Raw genomic sequence first — 22,466 nt, 5'->3', positions numbered from 1 at the left:
ATTTTTTTTTTCAATTGTCAATTAAAAAGGAATAATAGGTAAAAAGTTCTTTTGACTCGAAACTACTGTCTACGTAACAATAAATAACTACAAACTATTAATTCTTTTGCATTGAAAGAAATTAAATGGCAGAGTCAATTTACTTTGCTCAAACTATAAGTTCAGTGGCATGACAGTGTTCAATAAGTACGCCAACCGCAAACCATGATACTTTAGGGATAGTTATAGAATTTGACTGTAACAGCAGGTCAAATTGACAAAAGTCTACCTCACTACACTGGCTAAAGCATTCTAGTAAGAGAAGAGAAGAGAAGAGAAGAGAGTGAGACAAGTTTTTCTTTCTCTCTCTATAGCCAACGTTCTTCTTCCATCGATCCACGCGCATGAACCCCAAACCCGAAGGCCGGAGTTGAACAAATTCTAATACTACCAAGTCTGGTCTTTACTTGAAACCACAATTTTACGCACCACTCCAGCACATAATTACTTGAAACACTGAGCCCCTTCTTGCACTTTCTCCCCGTCGTCATCCCCAGTGCAGTACCTCGAAGCATGGCAGCTAACAGTATAACCTAGGGGTAGAATTAGAAACAGTTGTCAGTTTCAACAATTTAATTCCGACCAATTTAACCAAAAGTTCCTTCGGAAGTTTTAAAATTCTACTCAAAGATGCAACAAGGGTACGGAGGAGGCGTGTCAGAGTTCCCGCAATTCATGGTTGACGCTTCCTCCCTCTTCTCCATTTCCTCCGCCGCACCTCAGACGTCGCCGTCTCTTGGGCAGCAAGCTCCGAACCTCTCTGGGACCGTGGCACCTCCTTCTCTCCAACCCCATTTCTCCCATTTCCATTCCCACATCCCCTTCACGCAACAGCTGTTCCAACAACACCACCACACACCATCCCACAATGTACACCACCATTTCCAGCTCTTTAACCACACACAACACAGTCAACAAGACCACCATGAGAGAACAAGGTTGATGGTGCACCAGCAGCTGGGGCTTGACCCAGAGTCAGGCCCAGAGAATTCGGGCGGTGGCGGCGGGCACAGTGGAGGAAGCGGCGGTGGCAGGACCCATGCAACACCGTCTTTTTTGAATGCGGCTATGGGTTTTAAGCTGGCAGTTGATACTGGTACAAGCTGTGGTGGTACAGGGGAGGATGATGTTATGTTATCAGGTGGAGGTGGTAATACCGGTGAAGAGGAGTCTGCAATTAAGGAGCCGAGCTGGTAAGTTTTGAACTTGAATTTTAACAATTGCATTCTGAATTTGGTACAGGTACAGCTCTTTTATTTGATTTTGAATTTTTTTTTGTTAACACGGAAGAAGAGGGGTGGTTTAAACTTTATAATTTTCAAACTGAGCAATATAGGTATTATAAGAAGCTCGTATTAATGCGTGCTTCATTGCAAATTTATAGTATTTGATGTGGTAATAATTGCAAAATGATGAAATGGGGATAGAGACACCTGACTCCTATGACTTGCTTTTAGAGTTCATTACATTTTACAGGGTAGCAGATAGAAAAAGGGTAAACCTGGCCAATATTTAGTATAGCATAAATTAACTTTTCAGAATTAATTGTTCTCTCTTTATGCACTCTCTACTCAATTATATTCTATAAAAATTACATTTATAGGAGGCCTTTGGATATAGACTTCATAAGTAGTAACAACAAGAGGTGCAAGGATAAGGAGCCCGACACAACCCCGCCGTCGCCACCACCGCCTCCAGCCAAGTACTTTAAAAAGGGGCCTGAGGCCGGCAATGGAAACAATTACAAGCTATTTAGTGAATTGGAGGCTATCTACAAGCCGGGTAGCAGTGCCGGATTTGGTGATTGCAGTGTTGCTGGTGGTTCTAGCAGTGCTGGTGGGAATAGAGCCAGTGGAACTGGGGGTGATGGAGTTGATTGCCCCGTCACAGGCATGGGCAATCAAACCGGTACTGGTTCTGGTTCTGGTTTGACGGTCGATGAGAACCCTCTCATCAATGAACCGGTTGGAGCAGGTGACATGTCGATGGCTCCCACAGGTACTGAAACATCAGCAGGAGAGGAGGCCACACCCATGAAGAGAGCGTCAAAAAGTGGTGGGGAAGGGAGGAGGAAAAGGCGGCGACAGCGTAGGCTGAGCTCCTTGGCAGCCTTTTTTGAACGGCTAGTGCGACAGCTTGTGGACCACCAGGAGGCGCTGCACAACCGTTTCCTGGAGTCCATGGAGCGGCGGGAGCAGGAACGCGCTAGTCGAGAGGAGTCTTGGAGGCTCCAGGAAGCGGCAAAGGCTGCCCGGGAGGCTGCTGCACGAGCACAAGAGAGAGCCCTTGCTTCTGCTCGGGAGGCTGCTATTGTCTCCTTCTTGGAAAAAATCACTGGTGAGACGATCAACCTTCCTACAAACCCCCCTGATATGGACATCACTGGCATCGGAGGTGATGCAACAAATAATGCCAACAATATGCTCTCGACCCATGTGGTGGATATGTCAGAGAACCAGGATCTGGGGAATGCTAGTGCAGGTACAGGTCTAGGGTTTAACACAAGTAGGTGGCCGAAGACTGAGGTTCAGGCGCTAATTAGGGTCCGAAGTGGGCTTGAGGCCAGATTCCAGGAACCCGGCTTGAAGGGCCCTCTTTGGGAAGAGGTGAGCATGAGGATGACGGCACTGGGGTACCGAAGAAGCGCCAAGCGGTGCAAGGAGAAGTGGGAGAACATAAACAAGTACTTTAGAAAAGCTAAGGAGAGTGGCAAGAAGAGGCCGCAACATTCCAAGACATGCCCCTACTTCCAACAATTAGACCAGCTCTATTCTAAGTCTAGTAGCTATATGTATTCACCAAGTTCTCCTTCTGTGAACCCGACCGGGGATGCTGAGGTGGCAAAAGGTGGTTCAGAGCTGCTTGATGCAGTGGTTGTGCCGTTGGATCAAATGGGTTCTTCACGCGAGTTTGATAGAGAAGGGATTGAAGGAGAGGATGAAGATGAGGAGGAAGAGGAGAGGCATGAAGAGAGAGAGGAAGGGGAAGGAGAGAGCCATGGCCATGGTCAAGAGATGGCTGATCAAAGGACAAATGAGTCTAGCCTTTTCTTCTAGGTAATGAAGTGCAAGTAGTCTGGTGTCTAGTTAGAATGCTCTATATCTTTTTTTTCTCAATTTTGGAGGGAAATCAATCCTGTTCTCCCATTTACATGTTTCATTTTTTCATCTCCAAAAAGTTAGTTTCACACTTAAAACTATCATAATTTAAACCTTCAAATTGTCAGGTTAGGATCTACGTTTGCAAGACAGGATCTCGGTTGATCTTAGATTTCAAGTAGTGTATTGAAATAGGGTTATCAGAATAAGAACTTTTTTAGAATGCTGGTGCTTTTTTTATACCTGAAATTATTCCTTTTGGAGATGGAATAGAAGTACAAATGGGAGACCAAGTACATTCCTTGCCCTTCTTTTACCCCCTTTTGTAATATTTTCTCATGTTTGTTATTCATTTTAATTCCCAATCTAGAGAATTAGGGGCTGTAGTTTTTTCTGTAGCTAAATAATTATATGTAATGAGGGGTAAATTATGTAAAACCCCAATGTTAAACATGAACAAATATTAACCTAGATGTTAAACCACTATTAATTATTTTACTTTCTATTTTGTGTTCCATTTGTCCCAATTAATTGTTGGATTGTTTATTATTATATTTTTTTTCAAAAGAACTGGCTTTCAAAAAGATGTTATCTTCAGGTCTTCTGATTCCTCTATCATGCAACAAGGAAACTGGTAACAACTGCTAGATTTTGAAGCTGAGAACGCAAGAGTGAAATAGAGTGGAAAAAAGGTTCTATTTCATTCTGTCGAACAAAAGGAGAAGTGAGTGAAATTGGAGAATTAAAAATAGTGAAATAATGAAAATGTGTTTGAGCTTTTGCAATCAAATATCTGTTTTTTACATTTGGGTCCTCCTCTATTCCTTCACGAGTCAATTCTTCATTTTTTAAGATATGGATTTGACTCATTTATCTATACTATTCTACTATTTCACTCTTCCACCGTTACCTGAACACAATCGAAATAATGAGAAATTGAAGTCTATTTCAAATTTCAATTATTTATTTTTTATTTTTTACTTTTTCTCTATTCCAATAGTAATAGTTTGCCGAACGGACCCCTAGCTACTTTCCATATGCATACAGCAGATGTCAACAAATTAGATTTTGGGTTTTTGAATGACTGAGAGTACTCTCAGTAATGATGGGACAATGATAATAAGCAATAGTTGCGAGGACACATGTGCATGTTTCATAAATTATAATATTATTAATTTAGCTTAGTCAGAAGTCAGAAGGGACCGCAAGGTAGTTTGTATCTATCCAGAATTCGAGATGACGAGTCTAGAACTCTAGATGCTGCATGCACCATATCACATATGTACGTACGGTTTACTATTTGTTTAACCTGTAATCTTATCTTATATGACAATTCACAAATTAATTAAGAGGCCACCTGCTTCAATGCATGGATTTTAGCATGCTTGGGATTTGAGATTTTAAAATTCCTCTTATTCCTGAATTTCATTAACGTTGAAGTTTGGTCCTTTTAAATTTTATTTAATTAATCCTATTTTTAAATTTTTTAACAATAATATATATTTTTTAAATAAGTTTGCTACTTTCTAAATGTATACGTCCAATGATTTTGATTGAACTCGTACATTAAAAGTAAAACATTGAAATAAAAAATGAAGTACAAAAATAAACAGACTAAATACATGCATTCGGAATAATGAGGCGACACTTAAAACTGAAAATTGAAAACGGTGGGATAGTAATAAAATCATATTCATATTTCTTTTTAATTATTCGGATATGGATACGGATTATATATTAATTGAATATGAATTGAGCCAGATATTTATTAAACAAATATGGAAAAATTATTAAAAAATACTAAAGTTCATAATATTATTTAAATGTAGTGGTGAATAATATTTTTTTTTCATAATATATATTAAAATAGAGTACAAACTAGGGTGTTCTTAAGTTCACCGAGCTCTCTTGTGAACTCAACTCTAAAACCTATGGAATTGGCTTCAAACGATGAATCTAAACTATTGAAATCCATCTACCTTACGGCTTAAAGAGTGATGCATCTACATGCAACAAATTTAAACTCTCGGTTTGATTTATTATTGAGTCAAGCGGTACAAATTAGAATGTTTATAAATTAATTTTAATGCAATCAATTTTCTAACTTTTTTTACCACTTGACTCTATACAAAATTAATTTTAAATTTTAAATTTTTTTGTATGTAAACGCATCACTCGTAAGGTAGATGGATTTCAACGATCCGAATTTGTCATTTGAAGTCAATCCGATAGATTTTAGAGTTGAGTTCAGAAGAGGACTTGGTGAACTTAAGAACACTCTAGACCTACTCATTAAAATATATTATATATATCTACTATTTGAATACAGATAATTGAAACGTAAAACCATATCAGTATTCATATCTACACAGGATATCCACATCGAATTTTTTGAATATAGATTGGATATTATTTATACTGTTTTCACCCCTAGGAGACACAGTAGATAAAAAAAAAAAATTCATATATATATATATATATATATATATATTTTCCTCCGAGGTGCAATTTGTGACAACATAATACTGTTTGGATATCTTATAACATAATTTTTTCATGGGAGTATGGGATGTAATTTCTTTTAATGGTGGCGGAGAGAAACAGTTAGAGGAGGCTAGGACTAGGAGCCCTGCCCAATGGTAATTGGTAAGTGACATCATTAATTCAAACCCCAATGTGGCAATGTACAGTCAGATAAGTTGGTTGTCCAATACTTTTATTTGATTCCCTTGTTTCTCGGATTTAAAGACCTTATAAATTTTCGAGAAATGTTTCTTGTCTCCTCACTATTGCATCTCCCACTTAAAAATCCAAAAATAATGATGGCAGCAGATGTGCTATTGTAGAAAATACATGTAGCGTTATTTCTCGAGATAAGGAAATTATAGCATGGTCTGGCCTCGCATGTATTATTGTTAAAATTATAGCATGAGAACTTCATGTATCCCTCCTACCTATAACCTCATAGTTAGTTAAATACATATTAGTATGTTGTTAACTATAAATGAAGATATAAACCATTTATCGCTGGTTTTGGATATTAATTTCTTGTTAAAGAATGGATCACACGCACACATATATATATAGCCTATATAACAATTTATTCTGCATATACCGGGTAATTAACAAGATAAGGAAATCATAAAATTTTATAAATAAACACATTTTTTTTATGACAAAGAGTTAACGGTGTTTTTTTAAACGGAACAAGTATTGCCTATTGGGGGGTGATTGTAACTGTACGAACTCAAGAACTTGATGTTATGTTATGTTATCTAGCTATTGTATTATCAACAATTGCTAAAAATGGAAAGACAAATTAATTGCATTAATTAATATATGTACCTTTTGAGCTCTGATTGGTATTGAAATTGCCAAACCCTTATAATTTATAGGATTGAAGCACTAAATAACCAGTAAATGCACGCCATTGACCTACATAAATGCTCCCTTGTCATCTTTCTTACCTTTAGGCTTTAGCTTTAGCCCTTCTGACATATATATGACAATGTAAACAAGTATGCAAACAGGAACTGACAATCCTGCTCCCTATTTTTTTTTTTTTTTTTTTTTAATAATAGCTTTCGTGCAAATTCAACATTTGTTGCTAGGTGAAAGACACAATTCACCACCATCCGCTCTTGATTAATCTCCATATTTGTTTTCTAATATATATTCTCAATTCCTTTGCACTTCTTGGTTCTTATATTCCCATGCTATAATTATTTTTCCTATTTTCTCAGAAACCCCATACAAAGTTATTTCAGTATACCCATCAATGGACATTAAAAAAAAAAAAAAAAAAACTTCAGTACAGATAATTTCAAAGGTTTATAATAATGTGGATATCTCTTCACTATTCATTGTATTCAAGCATGTCTTTGTATGAGCTGTCTTAAAAAAAATCCAAGGACATATATGCATTATTGGTATATATAATTGCTTATTCATCTTGTGTCGTCTATTATGATTATGAGTAAGGCTACGTTGCTATGGGTTGCATAGAGGGCTACGGTGCTACGGCTTAATATTCGAGTTTTCAAAATTCTAACGGTCGATCCGAATTGTTCATCTTGTTCTCCATATTAATATATGTTTGGAAACTAAATTTTACATTTTTTGAAAAATTTTTACTATTTTTTTAGATAGGTAGAAAATCAATTGATCTAAAAAATTATGCACCATTCAGATATTTGATTTTCTAAATATCTAAAAAAATAGTAAATAATTTTCAAAAAAAATGTAAAATTTGGTCTCCAAACACATATTAATATGGAGAACAAGATGAACGGTTCGGATCGACCGTTAGGATTTTGAAAACTCGAATATTGAGCCGTAGCACCGTAGTCCACTATGCAACCCATAATACCATAGCCTTACTCCATGATTATATATTTATATATGTCAACTTCTCACAATATATATTTAATGTCCCTCTTGATGGAAAAAATATCAGTCGTACTAATAGCATTCACTGTCTACATCTCTAGCAAGTTATTTCGTCCTTTGTTAGGCTAGTGATTACACATTTCAATCATCCATTATTTACATAATTAATTTGTAAGTGATGACATATTTAATATAGAAGCAACAAGATAATGCATTATTGAACTCAAGGATAACTTGTTCTCAAAATATTATTGACTAAATTGAGAAATAATTAATTAATTTGTACTCAATTTAAATACATATATACATCAATTTTAATTATGTAGCATGTTATTTGTGGTAGCAAGTGATTTTAGTAATCTGGGACAAATATATAAAATCTGTTAAAAAAAAATTATATAAAAGTGCCAGAACTATTATTTCTTATGAGCTCAATATTTCGAAAATGAAGTGTCATGTAATCGTGTGGAATTAGACCGATTATTTCACAGCATATCTAGATTCGTGATTACAGCGCGTTATATATAGAGAGAGAGAGAGAATGGCTAACCTCAAAACATTTTTTTCTAGCCTCTGGAACAAATGATTTAGTTTTTCGATTTTCAAAGTTCAAACAGTTGATTCAAATTGTTAGATTCAATCTATATTAAGATGTGCTTGGAGACCAAATTTTACATTTTTTGGAATATTTTTACTATTTATTAAGATGGTTTGAAAATCGTTGTTTTTCAATGGTGCAGAATTTTAATAAAAACAACGATTTTTAAACCATCTTAATAAATAGTAAAAATATTCCAAAAAAATATAAAATTTGGTCTCCAAGCACATCTTAATATAGATTGAACATCTAATGGTTTGGATCGACTGTTTGGACTTTGAAAATCGAAAAACCGAGTTGTATGTTCTAGGGGCTAGGAAAAAATGTTTTGAGCTTAGTTATTCTCTCTCTCTCTATATATATATAGAGAGAGAGAGTGTGTGTGTGTGGCTAACATGCTTCCTCTAGTATATCAACAATATACTTCTGGCCTTCAAAATCTATCGCATCGGCTTCAAATGACAAATCCAAACCTATCAAGTCAAGCAGTCAAAATATGAAGGATTTTGTGCACATCTTAATGCACTATATTTTTCATTTTTTTTGACCGCATGACTTGATAATAGATAAATTCAAAAATAAAAAAAATTTATATAGAAACAAAACTCTTGTCAAGGAGATTGGTTTGAACGGTTTGTATTTACCGTTTGAAGTTGATTCATAGATTTTGAAGGTCGGAAACATATTGTTGATATACTAGAGGAAGCACGTTGGTACAACGTCGTTCGTAATATCAAGTGGTTTTTACGATTTTGAAGTTAAAATAGTCAATCTGAAGCGCTCAAATCCTACAATCCTCCAACCTTTTTTGATCCTTTTTTTCTGAATCAATCTTATAATTGCATTTATTTTGATCACTGCTGTCAAATCCTACAATCCTCCAACCTAAAATAGACTCTGATTGGAAATACTTGAATTGAGAAAAGTGACTTATTATCAGCTCAATGAGTGTGAACAAACCTGATAATTGAAGCATACATTAAGCAAATGAATAAAAAAAATAAAAATAAAATGTTGTTAGTCCTTGCAACTTGCAAGCATAGGCATCTTAGGTAGAAGGTGATCACATCTTGGATTTGACCCCATTTCTCTTCATGTTCTATCTAAGATGTGATCACCTTCTACGGTAGAACATTTTAAGTAGCCCATTTCTGCTTCATAGAAGGTGCTTAGAAGATTATCACATCTTGGATTTGATCACATTTTAAGCAGAAATGAGTTCGGGCCGAGCTCGGGCTCAACTCGAATTGAGCTCAGCTCAATTGGACTCATTCAAGAGTCTAGCTCAAAGCCCACGAGCCGGCCCGGCTCATTTAGCAGGCCTAGGTAGAAGGTGATCACATCTTGGATTTGACCCCATTTCTCTTCATGTTCCTTAAAAAAAAAAAATTAACAGATTCTCCATGTTAAAATAAAATTAAGATTGATTCAGAAAAAAAGGATCAAAATATTTTACGATTTTCGAATTATTTTGTGGATCAAAATATGCACGGAAGTTAAAAAATATATATACACACACAAACAGTCTTTAAATATGAAAGCTCGGTAATTAGAATATTTATTTTAAAAGGCAAACGGTCAAGTTTGGTCACTCATTCCTCCTCTACTCTTTGCCTCTTTCATCTAACCAAAACATCGTGTCTCTTTGCCTTGGACCTTGATTATTAGACTTCTGACAAGCCAGAAGGCCGTAAATGGACTCAGTATGAGCTTTACTTGGGATATCGGCCGAATCACATGAAACTGAAAGCAAGTAAATTGGTTCAAGTACACCGCAAGCTACAATGCTACATACATCCATCTCCAACCCCAGTACATACACAAGGGCTAAAGCCATACAGTCATAGTATCTATCATTCTATCCATCCTTGCACCTACCCATGAGAACACGCATCCATCACAAATTCAACTTTTTTTCAAAGCTAGTAAATTAATTCATCACCACAGACATGCATTCACCATTGAAAAATGGAAATATATATATACACACACACACATAAATACATACACCCATCCACACATACAGCGATACATAGATACATCAATTGCATTTACCATATAAGCAAAATCCATAACAATATTAAATTCTTACTACTAAAAACAGGGAGCCCATTTACAAAACATAATAGAGGCTTTAACTATTTACAAAGTCAAGAACTTTTACTAAACATAATAGAGGCATACTAGTCAAAAGAAGCTGGAAGCCGCACAAAATTCACTCGATTGCTGCCTAAAAACTTCTCACAAAACCAAAATTTTACTTTCACTTGATTTTGACCCTGAAAAAATGTAAAATGCAACTGATGTCAAAATCTATTTGTACAAACCCAATATCAAATTCGTTCCCATAGTTCACTGGTTAACAACTAACATTACACCAATTGAGAAAGAGCCCTAAAATTGGCATAAGTGGCCCAAAGTGCACAACAGCACACTTGATCCAAAAGTATATTTTATCAAAATAAGGTTCAATCAGATCGAAAAGAGCTTTCAAACTATAAAATGGTATATTGACAACAATTTGGCAAGGGGATTCAACCAGTCAGATATATGATGGGGCTACATAACATGAGGCCAAACTATAAACTATTATGAAAAACACAATGGGTCTCCCAAAAGTAAATTTTAGGCAAAGAAAAACAGATAGAAAGCTGGCTTTAATAAATGAAAACAAAAGAAAAAATTACAAGGGACGGAAGTGGAGAAGATTATCAGGGCTGCCTGATCTAAATTGCTCTGGGCCACTATATGTCGATAGCAACTTCCTCTGCAATTGAATATATGCAATGTTATGAAATTTCATAAGTAGCGACAAATAGCTTTTAAAAGAGCAGGAAGAGGGAACATACGTGAGGTTCAAATTCAGGGCTAGTCAAGTTCATAGACAGGTTACGCATGAGCAATAATACCTGTGTAAAAGCTCACAGTAAGCAATGGCTACAATGCATATATATTTTGTTTCAATTTAGTAGCAATGATACGAACTAACCGTCTCTACATTAATAGGATCCATTTCCCTTAACTTCTGCAAATGGCCACTTGTGCCTGGATCAAATATGCTTCCAAGAAAAGAGTATACTTGCGCAAAATCTGGCATTGCTATTACCATCCAATAGCAGAAGAAAAGTTAGCCAAAATAACTAAATAAATTCAAAATAATTACCAAGAAGAAAAAATGACATCTTGAAGAGCATCTGGTTCAGTGGTTCTGTACCTTACAGATACGAGCAAACCACTTACTACTGGTACATGCCAATCACAACTGGGGTAAATATTGTATAACAACGTACTAAGTTACTCTCTCAGATTCCATATAAAATTAGTACAAACAAGACAGTACTTGTACATGCCAGTCAGTAACAGAGCCAATCTAATTGATAGTAGTTATTATTTTGTTTTTTTCTCCTGTTTACTCAAACAGTTCATCACAATACCACCGAGGTCAACAACTATGGAACTTGACCAGCACAGTATTAAATTGGTTTTATTGTGTTATAGTTAATGCTTCTACTCGTTATAATGCCTGGTGTATTCATAAACCTCAATTAGAGAACATACTGCTCAGGCTGACAAAAGGATTCACTTTCATACCATACTAATAGACTGCTAAACATTCTTTAATAGAAATAAGATAGAAGAAATACCACAAAGAGAAGGAACATGATTGTCATAGACAGTGGCTTCAGAATGGCTGTCAGTGCTGCTACAACTGTTATTTGCCATAAGAACCCCTGCATCCACAGTTAATTTTAAATGAGTACATCAGATCCAATTCAAAATCAGATGAAAGAGATCTGTGGAGGAAGAAATACAAACCATCCACTGCATGGGCTAAGTGAGAAGAGCTTCTGACATTGTCAGATGCACCAGTAGAGAGAGAAGCTTCCTTTTGTGATACTACGTGAGTTGACGCTGTGTGATATTAACAATATCAAAAAGAAAATATCTCAATTAAACTATATACGATCATCAACAGGTATAGAACATTACATCAATAAAAAACATGGCTAGTCATTTTTTTGCTTGTAATATGAAACAGCAGAGTGATTAAATTGTTGAGCAATAAATTATACCGTGTTTAGGGGCCTTATGGGGATAAGGATGTGCTGCCTTCCTCTTAGGTCTGGGAGGAGGCAGATGCTGCTCAGCAGTACCACTCTTTTCAACCTTCAAAAAGTACTTCTGTGCATGGCTCCTAATCTGACATTTTAGAAAAATAAATAATTAAGCAAGCATGTCATTTGAAGAGTTAGTATATATCTTTATTGATTACAAATGAAAGGCTCCTGTAGGTGTCTTGATAGTTGAGCATGTAAAATAAAACCCTAATATTTTTCTTCTTTTGTGTGTGACTGTGTATCAGCCTTCTGCACATGAATTTGTCTTTTCTTAAACCCTTGATTGGCTTATGTCCAGTGAGATCAGTAAGTATTTTAAGCTATACCTGAATTACTGTCTTCGAACCAATAAAAGCTTCAATCTTCTTCCAATCACGACCAAACCTGATACAACAGAGAATAGAGAAGGCGATATCACCATTAAACTCGTAAAAATTTCCAAAACAGGTCTACCAAATCACATAAAACGATCTATATATGCCCCAATAAGAACATAGGCCGCTTTAAACTGACAATAAGGTGTTAATTCCAGCTGAATACGATTCAGAATGTCAAAGAAGAGGGCGGTTTTCACAGCAACTCCTCGGCAGCACCAAATTAGACCACAACAATCAAGCTAAAGAATTAGAGGAGGTAGTAGATTGTAGAATACATACAATTGGAGGGCCTCGATGAACTTATCGTGCTCAACATCAGACCAGTTCTCTCTCGATTTAGTGATGGTGTACGGCTTCCTAATCTTCCTGCTATTATTTGCAGCTGAGTCCTCCATCGTTGAAGTAATTTCCAGCTCTCTTTGCTGCTCCGCTGAGATGCCCATAAGAACGAGAAAGAGAGAAAGAGGAAGAATTTCCAAGAGTTGTGAGGGAGACGTTTAAAGGTTAATGTCTCGAGTCGGTTTTTGTTTATTAGTTAGCTGAGGGGGGAGGGGTCTGACCGTCTGAGTCGAGTGCATCGCATATTCGCATTGGTCCCTCAAAATTCAAAAATAACGACTTAGTCTTCTATTCGTTAGATGGACATAGGACATATATTTCTGTAATAATTACTGACGCTGAAAATAATTTTAACACATGTAACATAATATAAAAATATGCTTCAATAAATTAATAGGTGACAAAAAATCACAATAATATATTGACGAGCCGCTTAAAGATAACATAAATTGAGACTCTGATAAAAATGTAATTAAACATTTTAACGTGGGTACAAGACGCGCCTCGACTCTCTCCTGAGATGTGCAGGATTGCCTGGATGTGATCATATTGATGACATATCGGATTAGCCTGATATCTATGTCGCATATGTTGGTGATGAGGCTATTTGGGCTACAGTCCAGGTTGCTGAGACTATCGGTTAGGCGTTCGACAGAGGTGCTGAGACGTTGCGCCAGCGCGCCGTAGAGCAGGCCGTCCCTACACTGGAGCAAGCCATCCCTACTCAGGAGAAGATCCCGACTCAGGCCGCGCAGATACAGGTATGATTTTTAAAAATATACAACTCGTGCAAAAAAAAAAAATTAAATAATGCATAACTAATCTGTAAATTTGTAGGAGGACAAGGGGCTGGGCTTCAATATCAATACAGATCTCGATGGTTTGTATTCTCCGGGGTACGTTCTAACTCAGTCGATACCTCTTGCATATCTAACAAGGTTTGTTCAGCTTGTTCCCTTCTCGCCGTTTCCTGGCACCTGCACACAGCCGACTCAGTATCCTCCATGTCCGGACATTGCTGGCACCTCCACGCAGTATCCTCCCATCTCCATGGAGGATCATATCATGAGATGTGCCTACGATTTATTCCCGCCGGTTGAGACTAGACAGAAAGTAGCATTTGGTCCTATAGTCCAGCAGTCAACTGAGATTGGGGATGGTCATGTAGAGGATGCTGAGTCAGATGATTCTCTCGACCACACGCCACTCGTGGTGCGAATTCGGGGTTTGGGGGCCAGGAGACAGAGGCAGCCGTTCAGTCCTTCTGAATATTAGATTGTAGTTTATTTTCGTACTTTTTTTACTATAGTGTTTGTCAGATACTACTATGATTTATTATATCATGATACTTATTTTGTCAGATACAATTTATTTATCATACTATTTCGATTTTTTATTTGTTGTTTTTATTCTGTAACGACATATCGAACAAATGAATAAAACAATTATAACTACTTTTAAAACAACAAATAAATCAAAAACAAAATAACATAAAAAAACAACTAACCACAAAAACGCACTCTGGAAAAAAAAAATTGGGTGGCCGCATCCTCTACAAGCGGCCATGGCCACATTCCCTAGAAGCGGCCAAAAAAATTGGCCGTTTTTCCTAGATGCAGCCACCAACAAAGTGGTCACTTCTAGGAGATGCGGCCATGACATTTTTAATAATTCCAGAAAAAAGGGTGTTTTGGTTTATTATTTTTGCGAAAATGGTATATTTAAAAATTTCGGTTACGATCATTCACATAAGAAATATCAATTTAGTCACGCGAAAGAAAATGAAAGTAGGAGAATATACATAGTTGATGACTTTATCTAAATTCATTTGTTGATAAAATTGACTGAACAACATTATTCTATTTTCTTTTTTTTAAAAATGAACAAGTAACTGTTGGTTCAAAGGCACTTAGAAGAAGTGAATAGGGCATTTTTAAAATTTTAAACTAAGTTATTTTTATCTAACGCGTCTACAAGTTATTCTTGACGAAAACTATAATAACTCTAATCTAAATAAATATATAAAAGTAAATAGTATAATTTAGAGACACTTGACACGAGAGTTGTTTACGGAGTTGGCACTAACGCCTACGTCTCCGAAGCCCGCAACCTTTGAGATGGCATGTCTTTCTTTATCCAATGAGTAAAGAGTATAAGATGGAACCGGTGAGCCCTTACAAAGCTTCTGAAAAATCACACGACCCGAGCACGGAATGGCTCACGAGCACTAAATGCTCAAGGTTGAACAAGGTGAGCAACAAAGGCTCTAGAGAATGAATGAGAATGTTGATCACGCATAATCACTCTAAATCTTACAGAGAGATTGAGTATTAGTTGAATATGCTTGAGATTGTGTATGAATATTGAAGTTGGAGTGCACAAGTAACAATGACTTTTTTAGATATGAAAATTCGTATTTTACAGTTGGGGCAGTTAGAATGATAATCCAAACCTTGATTTTGCTTATATTTATAGAGAGCTGAGCAAAATAAGGTAATTTGGCCTTAACCGTTATAACAGTTGGCCAACTTATTTTGGGTTTGGCTGCCGTGAACCCTAACGAGTGTTAACCATTGCAATAGATGTACGACGGTAGTTCTCTGGAAGTTTGGTGGTGCCAATCCAATTTAATCTGTTGCACAACAATAGAGAGAAATTTGTTTCGTTGCACAATAGATAAAGGATCTGATTTTATCCATTATAACAGCTCAGGGTTGCTAAACCGTTATAACGGTTAGCCTTACTGAGCACATTCTCAAGCATATTTTACTAATTTTACATATTTATAATCCTAATCTAAAGGTGACGCTTCTATGTCCAATGCCAAGTGTTTTATGAATGCATTCTCGATAAATATAACAATTGTTCATCCATCCTTGATGTGTATATTGCAATTTCTATAGTCATGAACCTGCATAAAATATCTCATGACAAAAAAATTGTAAAATTCAACAAATATATATTTTACAAATCTAATCAAACAGACAAGTAGATTATGATACAATCTAATAACAACATCACCATATATTTAAAAGTCACGATACATTAAAAGGTCCTGTTGCAAAGAGTTCGATCAAATTATTTCTAATCACGCAGTAGGATCATAAAAACGAGATACCATTCAAAATTTACATTCACAATAAATGGGAAAAAAAAACACTTTTAAATAATAAAAAATACTTTAGGGTTGTTTTGGCTAATAGTTCCTTGGGATACACAGAGAGAGCACTTCAGGACAGCGAGACGAGAAGAAAAATAAAACAAGCTGTAGCTTTTGTCAACCGACCCTTCTAACTTATTACGAGACACACTTTGCTACTTGCTAATCGACTTCACTTTTTTCCTCCAAAAATCGTTTCTTTTTGTTTTTGTTTTCAAAATCTTGATTGTGGTTGTGAAGTGTTTTTACAAGAAATTGTCAACATAACGATTCTGCCTGGCACAGAGACGGAGCTAGTTAAAGAGAAGGGGATCAATTGAATTTTTTTTTTTTTTAATAATTTGTATTTATATATATTTTTCTATATACTTTAGAGTAAAATACTGTATAGGAAAATGTCATAACTATATGAAAAATTATTAGCACGGATTAAATTATAGCCAAATACCGTTTTTTTTATGTGTGGAGAAGAAAGTATTCTGATGAAGATACGGGTCTTCGATAAATAGAAAATGAAAGAAGAAATATTGGGTAAAGAAAAAGAAATAAATCACTGATAAACACTTGTACAAAAGGGACGCTGTGATGGCATGTTAGAATAATGTTTCGAGATTCATGTTTGGAGTAATGTCAGAGGCTTTTTTTTTTTTTTTTTTTTTTTCTAGTAGCTTCGAGCTCCATCTGGCGAATTACGCTGTTGATGGGTCCAGGAAACCAGGTACTCCCACAGTCCCACTTGTCAGAGAAGTGGATATCATCTTCGATTTGAGTCCGCATCAGCCATCAGGATCGGAGCCAATGCGGGCCATGCGGCCGTTGAATAACTTAGAAGTTAGAATTAATTGCTAATTTGTTATTGCTCTCCGATTCGACTCCCCAGGTTCGACCTACGTCCAGTGAAGAAAAAAATGTGACATATCACATATGGTCGTGACTGAAATAGTAGGAAAAATTAGTCATGTTGTTATTAAGCTAAAATAATTTATAAAGTAGAAAAATTATATTTTTTATTTTTAAAATTTAAACTGCTTAACGTCTCAACCTAATCTTCATATGAAAATGTAATGAAGACCAAATTTTGTATTTAAAATATTTTTTAAATAGATAAAAATCAATATTTTCGAATGTGAATTTTTAGATCAATAAATTTTCTAATTATAAAAAATAGTTAGAAGCTCTAAGCATATAAAATCTGGTGCCACATATTTTTTTCCTATCAAAATCATGCTGAACAATTTAATATGAACGTTAACATATCATCTACTTCATTCATAAAGCCTCTTAACCCATTTACATGCAAAATCTAAAATTCTAAATACTGATAAATTTATGCGAGGGATTATATATATATGCTCGAGTTAAAATACATATAATTTAATGACAAAGGACAGATCTTTTACTAATAAATATCTGTAAAAGATATTCCACCTGATAGGCCATATGCCCAAGGTTCTTATAGAATTAACTTTGTGTCACAAATGAGAACTTGGATTGAAAGCCACCTCAATGGGATTAACTCAAGAACAAACAAAAGGCCCAAGATGGAATAAATATAGGTGGCCTAGTTATATGGCCTAACCCGAGATGAGAGCATTCTGATCCAAGGCCTAGTCCAGAGTCGGCTTAGAATTCTCTCTGACAGTTCTGATAACGCGGAATGTCAGAGCTGGAGGAGGCTATTTAAGGTGAACAGTTCCATTGAATAATGAGGCACTTTCACTACTTGAGACACGGCATATGGTAAAGTTATAGTGTTTCACAACTATCCTCGAGTTCCAAATCCCGACTTAGACACCCTCGGGTTCCAAACCCCGACTTCGAAATTCTCGGGTTCTAAACCCCAACTTAGACACTCTCGGATTCCAAACCCTGACTTAGACACCCTCGGGTTCCAAACCCCGATTTAGAAATCCTGGACCGACTCTCCGAGACGGACCATAACACATACGTAGACGCCCGATCACAAAACCCATTACGGACCTCGAGTCTTACCAGACTTAGGCTGTATCACCACCTAAATTTCGAATACTGATCATCGGACGTCTGTTTTCTGAATAAAAAAGAAGAAGATTCTGACGTTGAGAATTGAGAAAGGCTAGCTGATAGCCACTATCAGTTTTTCAAAAAGAGAATTGAGAAAGGCGTCGTGATATTCAACAATGGAAGCATTTTTCTGAGTGAGACAAGGCAATGAGCCAGTGCTTCCTTATCCGAACCATTTATTTCTCAGGTCAAAAATTACTGAAACGATATTTAAGACAACACAAAAATAGATTTGCTATTGGTGTGCAAAGACTAAAGAGCCCCTCAATGAATCACATTTTAGTATGTCGAGGATGATCGACTGATTCAATTTTTAAAAGCCTTGCTATAATTTGGTTTGGTAGTATTCGTTTAAGAAGAGTACGTCATAAATCATTTCTATCTCACTTGAAAACAAATTACAAATATTGTGACAATTATAATTTTAATTGGAAGGAGGTAGAGCAACTGTTACTATATTAATTTTACAATATTAATATTTTTTATTAAATATCACGTCATCATTTACAATTGCTTTTAAATGTCAATTTTAAAAATATATAAAATATGATTTAGATTGCATTTCATAGATTAACAATTGCTTTGAAATTTAGATTGCATTTCATAGATATATGATTTTGATAAATAAAAAAATTGACAAAATTTGAATACAAGAAACAAAAAAACTGGATTTTTGGACTCAGTATCAAGTTCAAGAGATATCTGTCCGAAGAAATTTTGACCCAAAAAAAAATGTAGTGAGGCATTCAAAGTCTTTAACTTTTTATTATTTTCAATTTTGTTAATTTGATTTTAGCGCCAATTTGGAAAAAAAGAATCTATCTTTGGCGACTCGCTAAAGGATACAAATAGTTCTCACTTGGGGGTTAAAGTTAAGTTTTTTTTAGTTTGTTTTCTTTGCACCTCGCGAGATTAATAAACCGATAAGATGAAACATAACATAATGCAAAGATACTACAAAGACAGTCTGAGAATAACGCGAGGTTAATAAACCGATAAGTCTTACGACGAGAAAATGGAAGCTGCATTTGTTGCCAAAGGAATCAATAACACAAAAGGCAGTGGAAAATTTAGAGGCACTGATCCAACCTGGGCTAGATTGTAAGAATTCGCATCTCTTCAGTCTTCATTAAACGCACCATTTGAGTTTAGTTCCGAACCGTCCAATTTGATCTGCACGAATATTAAAGGGCTCCATGCACTACAGACGCGTGCCAGATTGGTTCGGATTCTAATCGGACAGTCCAGAGCTAAACTCAAACAACGTGTTAATCAAAGGGACAGCCAAATAGATACTGGTCCATATCAGTACATAGCAACCTAATGTTCTAACTCATTCCCGAGCCCAAGCTCATAACCTGATTTTGATGAATGATGAGAGCATCATGGAACAAATTTTGGGACCATTGATTTGTAGCAGCACAACTACTCTATTAAAAAAAAAAAAAAAAAACTCTGATTTAATAAGTACCGCTGTTAGGCAGAACAAACATCTTGTAAACAACCTTGTAACATTTGGATTGATTTGTGAGATATCTACCTAAGCAGACTGGAGAAGCACCCAGTGCCAGAAAATTAATACAATTAGTCCCAATTCAGTCAACCAAAGCATAAATGACAAATTTTAAAGCAGCAAATCATCAGATATGGATGTTGTTGTTGTAATAATTTGTTACGTCCAAATGAATAGACATAAAAGGCATCACAATTCCTAAACCATAATATTTTCATTTACACAGAAATAAAATTAACAAAGAAACAAAGAAAAAAGAACAATCACTGAACCTCTAGAATTACTAAACAAAATTACCACCCCAATCAAAACCATCTCCAACCTACAACTAAACAATTAAGCTAACAATTCACATAAATTGACCCCTCCAATTTAAACAAGCAACTAATTTAAGTGAAGTAACTACTCAAAACCCATAAAAGAAAGAAAATGCTTGAAAAGTACTTGTATTCACCGACCGAAGAATGAGAACCAACCAAACCCCTTCTTAGATGGTCGATCTGCTTCCTCAAGTGCAACCGCAGTCATTGTATCTCCTTCAACCAACCGCCATGCAGCCTGCTCAAAAGCAATGCCAGCTGGTGCAGGGGGATCATTCAACACCAATGGGGACCCACGGTTTGTGCTCCGAATCACCTCAGCATCCTCTGGGATAGCCCCAAGCAATGGCAAACCCAACATCTCCTGCACATCCAAGGGTGACATCATATCCTCCCCTCTCACTAAATCAGCCCGGACCCGGTTCACAATTATTTTAATATCCTTTATACCATCACATTCCAATAGCCCGGCAACCCGATCTGCATCACGTAAAGCAGTTATATCAGGTGTGGTGACTAATATTGCTTCATCTGCAGGTGCAATTGCAGTCACAAAACCAGCATCCACACCCGCAGGGCAGTCAATTAGGATAAACTGAACCGGGTTTTCGGGTTCAAGGGTTTTGAGCGCATCAACCAAGTAAGTAATGGTTTTGGACCCGAAAGACAAGGGGAGCTTAGAGCGGGGTTTGGAGAGGCAGAGGAGGCGGAGGTTGTTGAATCGGCGGTCCCGGACTAGGGCTTGGTCGAGGCGACACTCGCCAGAGAACACTTCCGAGGCGGTATAATGGATCCGATTTTCGAGGCCTAGTAGGAGGTCGAGGTTGCGGAGCCCAGCGTCAGCATCTATGGAGGTAACGCGGAAGCCGAGGCGAGCAAGGGAGGCGGACAGATTTGCAGTGGCGGTGGTTTTACCGACGCCTCCTTTTCCAGAGGTGATAACGACGGTTCGAGGCGGGTCGCCGGCGAGATGCGGGCGGCGGGAGTGCGAGGCGGAGGGAATGGTGGAATGGTGGCGGTGTGAGAGTTTGGTGGAGAAAGAGGCGGTGGGAAGGACGAGAGAGGGCATTAGATTTAGGATTTTGAGGGGAGGTCGTGTTAGGGTTTTACTGTTGCAGCAAGAAAACGGACAAGGTGACCATTGATGGGGTAAGAACTAAGACGACTGGAAACAGTGCGAGTAGGACAGCTGCTGAGGGGCCCGACTTTCAGAGGGCAAATAAGGATAGTTTTACGGGGTGAGGATGCAAAACTGTCAGGAAGGCTATTTTGTTGGGATTAATTGCTAGTGTACCCATCAAAAATTTTAAATTTGTATTTTTGTATTGAAACGTTAAATATCTTATTTCCCCGTCAAAAAGTACATTCTTTTGTACCATTTTTTTCATTTAGTACATGATTAGTCATTTATTTAAAATAGGTATCAGATTAATTTTGCATGTACAACTATGAGCTGCATTCCATTAATTAGTTGAATTATAGTATATTGATATATTCAATCATGGCTAGCATCATACGATTTAAATCATTTGAGGTGGTTGGATTTTCACTGATATCGTTGATGATAAAAACTTGGCAAGAACGAGGGGAGTTACAATACCTTATACTTGTCATACCTCATCATACTTTATATTTTATGTTTTTATTTTCAAAATCTGAATTGTCGACCCAAACCGCTCAACATGATATCCATACTAAATTATGTTTCGGATGGAATTTCATAATTATTGTAATTTTTTACTCTTTTTCAGATGAGTAGAAAGTCACCTTTTTTTAACGGTCCATAAACAACGATTTTGTATCTATCTTAAAAAATAGTAAAAATTCTTCAAAAATTATAAAATTTTATCCCAAGCATATTTTAGTATGGATATCATGTTGAGTGGTTCAGATCGACAGTTTAGATTTTAAAAATAAAGATATAAAATATAAGGTATGATGAGGTATGAAAAACATGAGGTATTAGAACTCTCCTCGGCAAAAATATGTAACTGAAAAATTTTATAGTTAAGAAAATTAACGCTCTTCAGCAATACTTTTCTTTGGGGTGCCAAGTTAAAAAGAACATTAATAATTGATAGCTTTTACAAAAAAAAAATATCAATTTTATAATTGTAATTGAGTCTGAATAATTTAGAAACATTTAAAAAATAAATTCTAGTTTTGAATCGATCAAGCCTTTCGGCTATTGTACAGTGATTCGATCAAATTCTTAAACATTTTCTTGAATCAATTACCCTTAATCTTCGATTATTTGTTCAAATTGATACTTAATTAGTTGCTGATAATTAATATTTACATTATAGGTGATGACTTAATTTGCAAGTAATGTGAGTTCCTTAGAGTCTTAATTAATGAATTCAGATAACTATTCGAACTAAGAAACAGTTTAGACTTTAGAATATTGAACCATGTATAGACGCACAGTGGTTGAAGGATTTTATTAAACAAAAAAATTAAGAGACTTGGTTG

The 22,466-nt window shown here is 36.2% G+C and overlaps 3 protein-coding genes across 3 annotated transcripts; 1 reads left to right on the top strand and 2 right to left on the bottom strand.

Moving 5' to 3' along the window:
- The first annotated feature begins 254 nt into the window (after positions 1-254).
- LOC144567403 (uncharacterized) lies at positions 255-3,654 on the top strand. Its single transcript, XM_078317534.1, has 2 exons — positions 255-1,232; positions 1,643-3,654. The coding sequence occupies exons 1-2, from the start codon at positions 670-672 to the stop codon at positions 3,093-3,095; spliced, it is 2,016 nt and encodes a 671-aa protein (XP_078173660.1). The 5' UTR covers positions 255-669; the 3' UTR covers positions 3,096-3,654.
- Positions 3,655-10,025: 6,371 nt separating this feature from the next.
- LOC144567401 (protein REVEILLE 6-like) lies at positions 10,026-13,160 on the bottom strand. The gene is made up of 9 exons (XM_078317531.1): positions 12,899-13,160; positions 12,569-12,626; positions 12,198-12,324; positions 11,941-12,036; positions 11,769-11,855; positions 11,114-11,223; positions 10,974-11,033; positions 10,812-10,891; positions 10,026-10,403 (listed from the first exon to the last, which is right to left on the bottom strand). Exons 1-9 carry the CDS (start codon positions 13,060-13,062, stop codon positions 10,388-10,390), a joined length of 798 nt encoding a protein of 265 aa, XP_078173657.1. The 5' UTR covers positions 13,063-13,160; the 3' UTR covers positions 10,026-10,387.
- Positions 13,161-19,776: 6,616 nt separating this feature from the next.
- Positions 19,777-21,167, bottom strand: MIND (septum site-determining protein (MIND)). The gene has a single exon (XM_078317895.1). It carries the CDS (start codon positions 21,061-21,063, stop codon positions 20,125-20,127), a length of 939 nt encoding a protein of 312 aa, XP_078174021.1. The 5' UTR covers positions 21,064-21,167; the 3' UTR covers positions 19,777-20,124.
- Between the last annotated feature and the right edge of the window lie 1,299 nt (positions 21,168-22,466).

The sequence above is a fragment of the Carex rostrata genome, chromosome 16 (assembly GCF_964058835.1).
Source record: "Carex rostrata chromosome 16, lpCarRost1.2, whole genome shotgun sequence".
NCBI classification, from domain to species: domain Eukaryota; kingdom Viridiplantae; phylum Streptophyta; class Magnoliopsida; order Poales; family Cyperaceae; genus Carex; species Carex rostrata.
Note: the sequence above shows the minus strand (reverse complement) of the source record. Positions and strands in the feature narration are given on the sequence as shown.

Excerpts from the sequence above, each read along its gene's own strand:
- LOC144567403 (XM_078317534.1), top strand. The coding sequence starts at position 670 with ATGCAACAAGGGTACGGAGGAGGCGTGTCAGAGTTCCCGCAATTCATG. Across the intron at positions 1,233-1,642 it reads GCAATTAAGGAGCCGAGCTG|GAGGCCTTTGGATATAGACT; the intron begins GTAAGTTTTGAA and ends TTACATTTATAG.
- LOC144567401 (XM_078317531.1), bottom strand. The coding sequence starts at position 13,062 with ATGGGCATCTCAGCGGAGCAGCAAAGAGAGCTGGAAATTACTTCAACG. Across the intron at positions 12,627-12,898 it reads TTCATCGAGGCCCTCCAATT|GTTTGGTCGTGATTGGAAGA; the intron begins GTATGTATTCTA and ends CTGTTGTATCAG. Across the intron at positions 11,034-11,113 it reads ATCCTATTAATGTAGAGACG|GTATTATTGCTCATGCGTAA; the intron begins GTTAGTTCGTAT and ends GCTTTTACACAG.
- MIND (XM_078317895.1), bottom strand. The coding sequence starts at position 21,063 with ATGCCCTCTCTCGTCCTTCCCACCGCCTCTTTCTCCACCAAACTCTCA.